The sequence below is a fragment of the Sinohyriopsis cumingii genome, chromosome 10, assembly GCF_028554795.1.
Source record: "Sinohyriopsis cumingii isolate HCF-2022 chromosome 10, ASM2855479v2, whole genome shotgun sequence".
Lineage (NCBI taxonomy): Eukaryota > Metazoa > Mollusca > Bivalvia > Unionida > Unionidae > Sinohyriopsis > Sinohyriopsis cumingii.
In genome coordinates this window covers 34,014,799-34,029,126 of record NC_142970.1, presented here as the reverse complement: position 1 = coordinate 34,029,126, position 14,328 = coordinate 34,014,799, and the positions used below count along the sequence as shown (strand labels likewise).

General features: G+C 36.4%; 1 protein-coding gene across 4 annotated transcripts in view; it reads left to right on the top strand.

Annotated features, from left to right (window-relative positions):
* Positions 1 to 14,328, top strand: part of LOC149789856 (transcription initiation factor TFIID subunit 5-like) — a 227,465-nt gene that overhangs the window by 169,230 nt on the left and 43,907 nt on the right. For all 4 annotated transcript variants that reach the window (XM_089971839.1, XM_089971841.1, XM_089971838.1 and 1 more), the window contains exon 14: positions 3,763 to 3,874. In XM_089971839.1, the coding sequence (XP_089827965.1) occupies positions 3,763 to 3,874 (112 nt within the window). The remainder of the gene's footprint in view (positions 1 to 3,762; positions 3,875 to 14,328) is intronic.

The following is a 14,328-nucleotide window of genomic DNA, read 5'->3' as shown; positions in this document are numbered from 1 at the left end:
TCGGCTATAACAAAATCCACCACAACTAAGGATGCCACAAATTCCAAGAAAACACTGAAAGAACTACTGAAAAGACATGACAGAAAACTAGATCAGACCAGCTCCTCTAACAAATAACAGGAGTAATAATAATAATAATGAGGACTTTGTATAGCACCTAATCTTTGGAAGCTCTAAGTGCTTTACAACATTAGACAACACCTATAAGATAAAAAACATAATGATATGATTACAAACACAAACACCATGAAATTAGAAAACAGAGGAAAAAAACATGCTGAGAATATTTAAGGTAGGAAACATTATTAGGTCTTTAAGTTTGTTCTTGCAGTTGAAATAAGTGAGTTTTGTCTTTTTGTCTAAGTTATGTGGGAAATTCATTCCACATTGCTGGGTCCTGGTATACAAAAGAACGTTGTCCATATGACTTTGTTTTCTTAGTGGCAATAATGATTATACGATTGTCTGAAGAGGAGTGTAAGTATCTTGCTGGTGTGTAAACATGGGTGAGGTCGGATAGGTATGTTGGACTAGAGTCCGACTGAAATGTAGCACAGAGAACAAATTTTGTCTTTGATTCTGGATCGAATGGATAGCCAGTGTAGGGTACAGAGCAGCAGGGATGTGTGCTCTGATTGTGGTACTCTAAGTATGATGCGAGCAGCTTTATTTTGAACTTTTTTAAGTTTTTGGAGTAGATATTGAGATGAACCAGACAGAATTGAGTTACAATAGTCAGTCTTGAAAGTACTAATGAACACACAAGTGTTTTAGTGGCATCAACTGAAAGATATTTGCGAATGGAGCTGATATGTCTCAGCTCAAGATATGCAGCCTTGCATATGTTCATGACATGTTGGTGCAATGTGAGAGTACTGTGGGTATCGGGTAACACCTAACACCCAGTAACACCTAGGTTTCATTCTGATTGTGTGAATTTAATGTTGGTGCTGCTGATATTTATTGTTTGAGGTAAAGGATGTGAATGAGAAAGTCTTTATGTTGTAATCAGAATGGCCTCAGTTTTATCATCATTCATCTGCAGCTTGTTACATGTCATCCATGATTTCACATGGTAATCCACCTAAAGTTCTTAAAAGATGAACAGTTAAACAATGGAAAAGATTGCCAGAAAAACTTCCAGAGGCCCCAGGTACACAGTGAAATAAATAAACATAATATCAGATGAAAAAAAATTCATCTTCAATTGTCCTACAGAAAACAATGCAAAGGCAGTAGCATTAAAATCATCTTTATGAAATGACCAAAGTATAATTTAGACATCGTGAGCCCCAGCAAGTTTGCAGATTGCATAAGGTGATGGTAATTGTATATTTAGAGCTATCAGCTGTGCAATTTCAAGAAGTGATGAGAGTTAGAAAATTTTTTAGTCATGCTATTGTCAGGCATATACACTCAACAAGAGTTATTATTGGACACGTGTCACATATACCTGTATAGTGGCCAAATGAATGTTATGAATAATATTTGGGCAATATCCAACTTCAGTACAAATTTCAAACTAAAATATATCATTGTTTACTTATTTACTAGTATGTGAATGTGTTAAGTACATTTACTGAGATATATTTAGGGAAGCAGTTGTTTTCTATTTGAATTTTGCTCAGTTTCTCAAGTTCACTAAATATTTTCTTTCTTTTATTGAGGAAGTTTGGTTTGTTTTATGTTTGCTGGCCCTCTCTAATAAATAACTTGACCAGGTGATGGCATCCCACTAAATTTCCCTGCCTATTAGTAATGTAGCTAGTGATTGTATGAATCAGTGTCAGTGCTTCCCATTTTTATCAACAAGCTTCTCTTAATGTCAGCACAATGTCTTTCACATGATGTGAACTGTAGTTTAAGTTTAATTATCCCACTTTAGCTGCCATTTTAGATTCCAGCTTATACAACACTCATAATTAACGTAGCAAATTCATCTACTATAAGGTACTTGTCATTTACTTTTCTGTTGGGTCAGGTGCTACAGTTTTCTTTTGAGCTGCAATATTTTTTATTTCAAGGTAAATGTGTTTTTTTTAAATAATAAAATGGATATATCATGTTATTTTTTCTGTAAAATGCAAGATAGTTTTTCAACAGTTGATGGATGAATGAAAATACATGTCAGGCCCCTGTCACAGAACAAATACATTGTTGGTCATTAATATAATTGCAGCATACCATAGCATGTATCACAGTATGTTCGGAAATACAGTATTAAAAACTTTTTCACATTACCCAGATCCAGATAGAATACTCAGACTATATGATTGTGTGCATCTCTGTTAGTACCACACCTTGGCTACAAAGGAAGATCACTCTGACCTACATTTCACATTTTACAGGCATTAGTTTTTGCATTCTGTTCATGACCAATGGGAGTTTTTATGTAACTATATATAATGTTATACCCATATTTTTGAAACTTGTTGAGAGAATGCATCTTGATGAGATGAAAACTACACCCTCATCACAAATTTAGGTCATTTCATGCTTTACTTGGGTAAAATGTTATGGTTGATTTTTCAAGCACTATTCATGATAGAATACTGAAATTACAATGATCACTGTGATCTACATTTTTTATTTTAGTGGCTTACGTTAAGTTAGCATTTAGCTCATGACCAATATAGGATTTTGCAACCACTCTGTGTGTGTCTGTGTGTGTGTGTGTGTATATATATTATATATATATATATATATATATATATATATATATATATATATATATATATATATATATATATATATATATAAAACTCCCTAATTATGCCCCTGGGGAGTTCCATTTCCCAAATGGTGGCATTTATTAATGTGCAATAATTAAAGCTAAAAGCTCTTCTTTTGATGTACTCTTATAATGACCACATGTACTGCCACTGAATTCAGTCAGTGTAAATATTGGTGTATTTCAAAATGAAAAATTTATCAGCACATTTACCCACTCAGCAGCTGGTAAAATTAGAACTTGTTAGTCTTTGAACTTACCCCTGCTAAAGTCATTTCAACCTGCCACACAGCTAAAGTCTTTGATCTTGCTGTCCAGGTAAAGTCATTGAACTTTACACCAGTTTAAGTGTTTCATCCTGCCACCCAGTTATTGTGTCATCCTTAACAGTACATGTGTTTGTGACATTATTAATTTATACAAAGATCAACAGTATGATCAACTAAGACTGCCACAGCATTTTGTTGTAATCATTGATCTCAAGATAACAGGTATTGAAAAGCATTGGTGTATCTTTTAAATTTTCTGCTGTTAAAAAAGGGGAGAGATCATTAATTAGGATATATATATATATATATATATATATATATATATATATATATATATAATTGTACCTAGATTGATAAAATTTTGAGTGAATGCATCATCATTTCATGCTTTAGTGACTTTGGTTAATTTATGTATTGAAGTTTATTTCTCAGTCATTGTTTATGAAATGATGGTTGAATGCATCTCAGTTAGTAATACACCCTTACCACAAAAGAATGTCACTTTGCCCTGCATTTCCCATTTTTGTGACTTCTGTCAAGTTTTTGCATTTAGCTCATCACCAAGTAGGTTATTTCCTATATAATTTATATCTAAATTAATGAATGTTGGTAATGGGATGGATCTTGATGAGTACTACACCTGCATCACAAAAGGAGGTCATTGTGATCTATATTTCATGCTTCACTGACTTGGTTGATACTGTACCTTAAATATGTCATATCTCAAGGTCCCTTATAAATAGTGTGTACTATTTTTTATAGTGCACATGGACATTATTTTGCCTCAGCTGGACATGATAGAACAGCCCGACTGTGGTCAACAGACCACTACCAGCCTCTGAGGATATTTGCTGGACACCTGGCTGATGTTGATGTAAGTATTATAATTTTTTTTCAGTTGGGAAATTAGCTTGATTTTACAAAGAATAGGTGAGTTATTGTAGTACCTCCAGCATCACCATTGGTGTCTTTGTCAGTTTTTGGCATCCACATTATATAAAAACATGTTATGTATTTAAAGACTCACTGCATCCAAACCATTGTTTATTCCTATGTGCTAGGCAAGAGTTTGGAGTGGGTCTCAAAGCACCTACCATTTGGTGAGTTAAGTAAGTGGCCAGGTTTTGTGCATACATGTACAATATATGTAGAAAGAGAAAGAGAGAATGGATTTAACAGAACATCAGCACAATATAGTGTTGAAACATTGATGAAATGTTTGCATTTAGGTCAGGGTTTTTGCACAATGCAGACTTATATTTGTAATAATAATAATATTATTCCTGTAATCATGGCAAGGTGATGCAGTTTGATCAACACTACATTCTCATAAATAGGTTACTATGACCCATGTTTTACTTGCTTTACTGACTTTGATTAAAATTTGTTTGTAACATTATTTCTCGAGCTCTGTTCATTCTAGAATCCTCAATCTAGATGATTATATGCATCTGTGTTAGTACCAAAAACCTTACAATAAAAGGTTACTATGACCTACATTTTACATTTTGCTGGTTTATTTTACATTTTCCATTTAGCTTTTGAGCATTTTGGAATTTTGGACCATGTATACATACAGTTATAGACAGAATCACAAAATTATGTGAGGAGATACCTTTTGACACCCTCATCACAAAAAGTGGGGCTCAGACACATGTTTCATGCTTCACTGACTTTTGTTCATTTTATTTTAAGTTGATTTCTCAAGCTCTGTTCATTGTGATAAAAATCATCAGACTAGATTATTTTCATGATTGCTTTCATCTAAAAATTGTTAGTATCACACCCTTAAACAAAAAAGCTGATCACTGTGACACACAATTCATAATTTGCTGGCTTAGGTTAAGTCTTAGCATTTAGCTCATGCAGGGCTCAAAATTAGCGATAGTCCGCTAGCCCAAGGCTAGCAGATTTCCTGTCAAACTAGTAACTTTCATAATGTTAATAGTCCGATGAGCTAGTAAGTTTCTGTTATCAATAGTCAGCGTTTGTTTACGCCATTCCCTAATAAAGACTTGACTTAGCAGATGTTCTGTAGAATCAAAGCAGTGGCCATTGTAAACACAGTCATAAAATATTAGAATGAGAAGATGAAGTCAATTTCTGCCTCAGAAAGGTGTGTGTCTATAACAAGAATCCATCTGATTTTGCGCATTTCACTTAACAGCGCAAATTATGGTCCTGTCATTAACAACGGAAGTTTGGTAATTGATCCTAATTAATCTGATAACAAATTAATGAAAAGATGACATGGTATCACACTTTATTCACTCGACTACAGTAATGAACTACAAAGCGGTATACCACACACAAAAAACACGGCAAAAACTATTCAAAGAAATTAGTTAGCAAGTTTTTTTATTTAAGGTTCTTCTTTTTTTTGCTCGCTACCCAAACGCTCAAACAGTCACAAATGGGAAACTATATATTTTACATTTCCATCAAAATAATTAGATCAATTTATTACGATTACGTTATTGACACGACCTTTCCATACAACTACTTTTTCTATGATGATAAGAATAGTTTTTATATTTTTCCTTTACAAGAATGAACAAATAACACTGGACAACAAATTTTTACAAAAGTCATGTTACTGAAATAAAATTAGTCAATTCTTATCAATTTTTATGTGCTGAACACGAATATGACAGTCAAATTGCAAAATTGGCTCTAGTTTTTTTGTAATCTGCAAGAAATTAATGTTTACATAACGAAATGCATTCCAATAGTAAAAGGTCAACTGTAATAGCCTACCTATAAAAAATCAAGTCATTGACTACATCTTAGATTTCTTCGCCTGTCTCTTGTACAGCTGTTCGGGAGCATCTCTGAGGAGTGTCCAGCAGTAGTCAGCCAGCATTGTAGTGGACCATTTTCCCTGGTATCTTTGTTCCATTGTTGCGATATCTTGATGAAAACGTTCGCCGTGTTCATCACTAACAATACCACAGTTGCTAGGAAAGAAATCCAAATGGGAATGAAGGAAGTGAATCTTTAGAGACATATTGCAGCCAAGTTTCTTATACTTCATCAACATGTCTTCTACTAGTTCCTTATAGTTTTCTGCCCTAACATTTCCGAGGAAGTTTGTAGAAACTAGGCGAAAAGCATTCCATGCTTGTTTCGCGTCACCTTCCAGCAAGTTGTTGAACCGGTCATCTTTGAAAAGCTCTCGAATCTGAGGACCCACAAAAACTCCCTCTTTAATCTTTGCTTCGCTGAGTCAAGGGAATTTTTCATGCAGGTATCGGAATGCTGGCAAAGTCCGGTCAATGGCTTTCACGAAGTTCTTCATCAAACCTAGTTTGATGTGAAGGGGTGGTAGCAAGATTTTCTGAGCCTCAACCAGAGCTGGGTGTTGGATATTCTTCTCTCCAATGGCTACATTCTGCCTGTGAGTCCATTCCTTCCTCATGTAGTGCATTTCCCTTGCTCGGCTATCCCACTCGCATAAGAAACACATGTATTTTGTATATCCTTGCTGCAGTCCCATTAAAAGGGCAACTACCTTCAAATCATCACAGAGGTGCCAGCGGTACTTGTTATACTCAATGGAATTCAGTAGCTGCCTTAAGTTATCGTGTCTCTTTCATGTGGACAGCATACGCTACTGGAATAGATGGAAGAATGTTTCCATTGTGCAAAAGCACAGCCTTGAGACTCAGTTTCGAAGAGTCCACAAATAGTCTCCATTCTTGTGGGTCATGAGTGACTTTTAAAGCATTCATGAGGCCCTCAATATCGGAACAGAATATCAGATTACTTTCCTTTCTGAAGAAAGGCTCCAATTGCTGGTGGCGCTTTCGATATGCAGTAATTGTGACATCTTCTTCTAGAAGATTCCATTGTTGGAGTCTTGATCCTAGCAATTCTGCCTTGTTCTTTGATAAGTCCAAATCACGAATCAGGTCATTTAGTTCTTCCTGTGTTATTCTGTGTGGGGTTGATGATGCACCACAGTGAAAATCTAGATCACTGCATGCTGATGGACCAGGAGAAGAACAGGTCAACTCACCTTTGTCTTCGTCAGATGAATCAAGAGAATATTCTGCTGGAGGTTCTGGAATAGGAAGTCCCTCACCATGTGGAACTGGTCTCAATGCAGACGGAATGTTTGGGTAGACTATTCTCGACTTCTTTCGCTTCGTTATTCCGCCGGAAAGAGGAGGAACCAAGCAGAAGTAACAGTCATTTAGGTGGTTGCTTGGCTCTCTCCACACCATTGGGACTGCAAACGGCATTGATGACCTTTTGCAATTCAACCACTGTGAAAGCTGTGTTGTACATGTAGCACAGCATATATGCGGAGCCCAAGGCTTGTCTTGGTCACCAACCTTGCATCCGAAGTAAAGATGATATGCCTTCTTCACTTGAGAATTGATACTTTTCTTCTGGTTGGCAAATGTCACTTCCCCACAAATATAGCAAAAATTGTCCGCGGTATTAACACACTTTCGAGGCATTACTGTTCTTTATTGTACGTAAATGGATAAAATAATAAGTTTTATGTAACAGTAGCTTGAACTGTCTCGCACAACGTCTAAAATATTTTAAATGCTGAACCTATCTGATTGGGCTTTATATAGTACACTGCTTACGTCAGCTTCAGCAGCCGCCTGGCATTAGTATAATAGGCCTACACATGTATAGTACACTGCTGACGTCAACTTACTTCAGCAGCCGCATGGCATTAGTATTGCATTGCATCAGAAAATGATGCAATCAACTGTGGATGATGTGAGCATGATGGTATTATGCAATGTTACATCATTATTCCGGATGTTGCTGCAGTCCTACTGGAGAAATTTACACAGTGAAACATAGAAAATGAGGTATATGAATATCTTCAAAACGAGAGCCAATACAAATTTTTCACGGTTATATTCGTGTTCGGCACACCAAAATACTACAGATTAGGGCCTTTTCAAGTCAGTAATGATTTCACTGTTGACCAGTGTAATTGAATACATGAGATATCCAAGCAGAATGCCGTACATTGTTGAGAATTAAAATCTCTGAGAATGGGCATCTAAGATTTGAAAATTTTCTGCCTTGTTATACATTGAGGTTTGATTAATTAGGAACAATTACCAAATTTACAACTTATGATACCGTAATTGGAGCTGTTAAATATGATGCACCTAGTGTCAGATGGCGTCATTTGATGGGAACACACCTTTTCTAAGCTGAAACTAACACTATCTTCTGATGCTAATATTTTATAACAGTGTTTACAATAGCCACTGCTTTGATCATGCCGAACATTCGCTGAAGTTAAGTCTTTGCTAGGGAGAGGCCATTTAATTGTGGGAGGGGGCAAAGACACGTGTTTTGAAACGTGTTTCTTGGTCTGACTTTTTCATGTAAAGGACACTGTGCCATTCCTTTTCTTGCTTTAAATAATTCACGTAAGCTATACTATAACATCTTGTTTTTCAAAACAAGGCACAATTCCCTCCTTATAAGACATGCAAAATGTGGCATTTGATAGAAGGTGTTCAGCCACTGGGAAAAAGCAAAAGTTGAATGAGAATGATGAGGAATAATTCTTATGATAGGGAAAAGTGTAATGGAAAGTTTCAGAAGAAATGGACGAAAGACAGGGAATGGCTAAATTATGACAAGGAAAGGAACGTTATGTGGTGTAACTGGTATACGCATTTCGCAAAAACAAACACACAGAAAACATCCAGTTTTGTTGCGGGTTGTTTGAACTTTAAAATTCAATCGGTAAACGTACATGAAAGCTGTGTGACATTGTTTGTGAACAGGACTAGTAAAGATTTTTCAGGACTAGTAAATTTCTCAATATACTAGTCCTTCTGGCTACAAAGAAATTTGTGTTAAATTCGAGCCCTGTCATGATTGTATAGGTACTTCACATGCTGTTTACATAATGTGATACTTCCAATTATGAAACATGGTGAAAGGATTTACACTTTGCTTATGGGATGCTTCTTGATGAACACTGCTCCCTCATTACTAAATTAGGTTATTTTCTATCTTTTTTACTCACTGTCTTGGATTAAATATTGTACTTGATGTTCATTTATCATGCACTCTTCATGCTAGAATCATGAAATTGATAGGTGATATGCATCTGTATTTAATTTAGTAACATACCCTTACAACAAAAAGACACTCATCATGACCTGTCTTTCATATTTTACTGGCTTTGGTTAAGCTTTTACACTTAGGTCAGGTCCACATGGGTTTATGGAATTATATATGCATACCATCTTTCCTATAATCATGAAACTTGGTGAGAGGATGCAGCTTGATAAGTGCTTCACACTGATTGCAAAAAGAGATCTTAATGACCTATAATTCACACTTGATTGATTTCATTGACACTTTGTTTAAAGTTTGTTTATTCGGTGCTATTTATATTTGAAGCATACAAATTGCTAATTGGATACATTAGTACTACAGCCTCATAACCAAAGAGGGTCACTAACAGAGGATAAGTGTTGGTATCTGGCTCATGACGATATAGGTATTTGCTTACTATATACATTGTCAGGTCAGGCTGCCATAATTAACAGTAGATGGTACTAACTGTAGCTGTTGACACAGACTGGAGTAACTACACCTGACACCCTCTGGTAAGTCCTTTCATGCGGATCAGGTGTCTGAACAGATATTGCTCATCCTTGATGTGAAGGTAGATGGCAAGAGCTGTGCAGACAGTGCAGGGCATTAGCTCAGGTGCAGCAGGAACTGATGGCCATCCACAACATTTGGACCTTTCTGGGGCATCTCGACATGATTCTGCCATTGGATTGAGACAGATGTGGATGAGAGAGTGAGGACTACTCTACGCAACTTGTCCTCACTTTAATCCAACTTGCATGCAAGCTATGACACTATTCACCTCTTCCACCCGATTCCTTCAAGTCTTGTGTTAATGACACAAGTGGCAAAGTAGCAGGTGTGGATACACTGGTAGCTGTAGCTACAAATCGGCACACATGTGGCTCAGGGTATAGAGTAACTTTTTATTGAACTGAAGCAGCAGTGAAACTAGACAGACCCTGGGTGACAGTATTCCTTTTTAGGATCACACTTCTCACATCCATAGCATGAGGAAGGGGCTAGAAAAGGTACCTTAAACATTGTCTGCTTCAACTTAAACCCAGTCAGCATACTGTGGCCAATTTGAATCCCACCTTAATGGTAACAAATGTATCATGAAGGCAAAGGTAATGCAACTCACCATCAGTACCTAGTATTTATGCAAAACACTAATGGACAGTACATCATCAGATAGACCAAAGAGAACAGCTCGGGTTGGTCGAGGAACTGGCCAGATCCAACATCCAAATAGCAGCCCTGAGTGAAACTCTTCTAGCTGAGGAAGAACAACTCACCAGAGTAGTGACCAGCTATACCTTCTGGAGTAGCAATAGTAAAGAAGAGCCATGTGAAGCAATTATTGAGTTTGCCATAAAATTACACCTAGTTAGCACCTCACAAACCTCGCAAAGGGCATGAATAACAGACTGATGCAGGTGAGACTCCCACTAGCTGGAAAAACCTTGCAACTATCATCAGTGCCTATGCACCCACCATAACCAACCCAAACCAGATCAAGGACAAATTGTATGAAGACTCTTTGTCTTTTACTGCAGAAGTACCAAAGGCCGACAAGCTCATCATCCTTGGTGACTTCATTGTTAGAGTTTTCAAAGAGAACTAGACATGGATAGTTATTATTGTCAAAAACAGCATTTGTAAATGCAGTTGCAGCAGACTCATGAGGAAATGCACTGAACATGACCACAGATCACCAACACGTTCTTCCGCCAGCCAAACCATAATATGTCATTTTGGATGTACTTATGCTCCAAGCTCTGGCATCTTCTTGACTACATCATCATCAGGAAGGCCATAAAAAGTGCAGAATGTTTTACTGATCACAGGCTCACAATCCGTATTCAGCCTTGCCATTGACTTTCAGGCAAAAAAGTGCCCAAAGCACTTAATGATGCCAAATTGAAACAGGCATGTGTTGAAGAACTGTGCAGCCAGCTGGATACAGTTGATATAAACTAGAATGTTGAGAAAAACTGGGTATCTGTCATAGACTCCAAGTACTCAGCTGCATCCAAAACCCTTGGTACCACCACACGTAAACATCAAGAATGTTTTTATGAGAATGATGGCACTTCATCATCCAAAAAGGCAGCCTTCAGCATCAAGAGGACTGTCTAATGCAAACTCTGAGAGTTGAAAGACTTGTGGCTGAGCAGCAAAGCATTTGAGATTCAGTTCTACACAGGAATGAAATGAAATATGATGCTTTAAAGACAATTTATGGGTAACAGTCATCAGGAACAGCCATTGGAAACATCTCCAATACTGAGTGCTGATAATGCCACACTGCTAATTGACAAAGAAAACATTCTTCAAAGATGGACATACCACTTTAACAGTATGTCAATCAACAGTCATCATTCAGCAAGGAGGCAATTGATCACCTGATCCAAGTGGAAATCAATATAACACTTGCTGATCCTCCAACTCTCACTGAAAGTGTGAAAGCAATTGACTTGGTTCTGGAGCAAGTGCTATACAGTCTTACCCACTTATATTGAGATCACTTATGTTGACAAGCAACCTTTATCAACAGAAATGCAAACTACCAGTCACATCTATTGTTACTATAAAATTTGTCATGCTTATTTTGAGAACAAAATTAACAAATAATGTCAGCAGAAGCCCTAGATCTTAAATTGAACAAATCCTTTGTTTTCTAGTTATGTCAGCAAGCTGCCAGTTCCAGTTCGAATCCTGGCTGAGTCATACCAAAAACTTATAAAAATTGTACTAACAGCTGCCTTGCTAGGCACTCAGCATTAAGTTAGTCATCCCAAAACACTTAATCACTCACCAAAAGTCTTATGAAGAGCTTGCACAGAATCACTTCACTTGACGTAATTTCATCCATACTGGAGCTACAGACTTTGAATGGAGAACAATTGCAGAGGCAGTACAGATGTATGAGTGGTGGAAATCTCAGAACTGCAGCGTGTCCTCTGTTGTAAAACAAAAGTGAAGCTGCATCTCCTTGAGTATGCCACAAACAATTTAGAGCACAAATTGGTTTGATCAGCCACTTGTGTACTCAGAGAAACCAGACCAGTAATGAACTTTGAATTTGAAAGATGAACAACATAACAACATTCATTTAGGACCCTTTCTGATCATATCAGATGGCAGTAGGAATAAATATGTTCATTTAATGGTAAACATTACATTTTAATATTGCCTCATTGGGATTGTAGAATAGGCACAACGTGTGCTCCTTCTTGTCACAAGAAGTGACTAATAGAGGCAAGAACTGCAGTAACATAGATATTAGCATTGCAGATTTGAGACTGAATGAGCATTGCTCCCAATCTTACCATGTTAGTAACCATTACCCATGGTATGTCCTTGGGCATGGCATTTTACACCATTAGCCTTGGCACTAAATAACCTATTTGACATGTGGCTCTGTTGTAAAACCTCATATTAATGATTACACATTGTATATTGTAATATCCTTCTCAGGTTAACTGGGTATTGTACATGTCTGTGAATATGGAAATTAGATGAGTGGATTGTATACATTTCATGTAGCTAATCAAGGTAATTACTGATGAAAGAACTTGCCTATACCAGTGGTCATACTGGTTGTCACTCCAAGTTTACTCAGAGATCAATGATCTGAAAGAAAAATGGTTAATCTCATTATATTACTGCTACTTCAATGTCATTGAAAGAAAATTTTAATGCCTTTAAATTTATGCATTGTAACAGGGACCAACATTGAAGTTTTCCCCTGCACTTGTCGCTTAGTAAATCATATACCAGATTCTCTTCATGTTTTGGAATATATCTTCACACACTCATATTTTCTCATTACCACACCTGCTTCTGGGTTGGTCCATGGGGACAGACATTCATTTATTTTGTTGTTGTTGTTTATTTTTGGTTAATTCAAGCACTTGAAGCTCAGTATCCCCATAATAGGTTCACTTTATATTTGGAATATAATGTTATCATCCTTGCTTTTCTCCCAGATTCTGTCCCTGGTTGTGGCCATGGGTTCAGTATCTGTAATACAGACATATTTTTTAAAGGTGTTGTTTGTCATGTATGTTTACATAACTTCATTACTAATTCATTTCATAATACTAGTGACCCTGTGTGTACTCATGGGTCAAAATTATAACAAAAAAAGTCTTTTTGGTAAAAGGTTTTGGCTTTAAGTTTTATTCAGTATTTATATTTTCATAGCCCCTTTATCAATTCACTTCATGTTTGGAATATAACATACATGCAACTCATTCTCTCAATAGTCCACTGACATGAAGGGGTCATGTTTTCAAAGATTATACTAGGGACACATTTTTATACTCCTGCTTTGCTTGATATAGTAGCATCCCCAGTATAGGACTGACAAAGATGATAATTTACCTCAAAATCTACATATAAAAAATACTAGTGTAGAATTTTCTTTTCAACAACAATATTTGACATCTAATTGCAACATTGTTTTTTTTACTTGATGCTGTATTAATGGAATTATTACTTTATAGACATTTCACATGTCACTTGAAATTTACAGTCATTAACTGCTGTGTGACACCTCTCTGTGTTATAAGATTCAGATGTAAACAATTAAGTCATTGGTTAGTGGATGTGTAACACATTTAAATATCCTCATGTCAACATCGCCCACAGTATTTGAAGGTTGATAATGATAGCAAATCTTTGATAAAAGATTTTCAAAACCTAAACTTATCATTCTTTTCTAACAGATCGGCATATCTGCGGAACATGGTTAAATGATTTTATATATTTGTGTTGTATTAACAGAGGTCTTGTAATTTTGACATTATAAGTTTAGTTGCAACAATGAGGATGCAGAGCGTAGATTTTTGTTTACTAAATATGCCCACATTGTTGATTGGTGGACTTTATTTTGGAATACATGCTTATATCAGTGAAGTCTTTGACAATTTTGATAATGAGCAAGGTCTTGCATCCGATTGGCTGAATTTTTTACTACTTTAGACACTATTTTTTTTTATCATAATGTGATCAAACTTTCAGTATAACACAGGCTTGCATGTGATTGGCTGAGGCATTACCACTGTAGAGAGTCTATTTCTGATCAGACTTGGTAAATAGGCTCAGATAAAGATCCTGGTCATATTAACAAGGTGATTTGGCATCCAATCAGTCTTGTCAACAATTTAGTGAGCCAGTTGCTGATCTAGTTTTGGTTAAAAAGCTTTTTGTGTGTGTGTGTGTGTGTGTGTGTGTGTGTGTGTG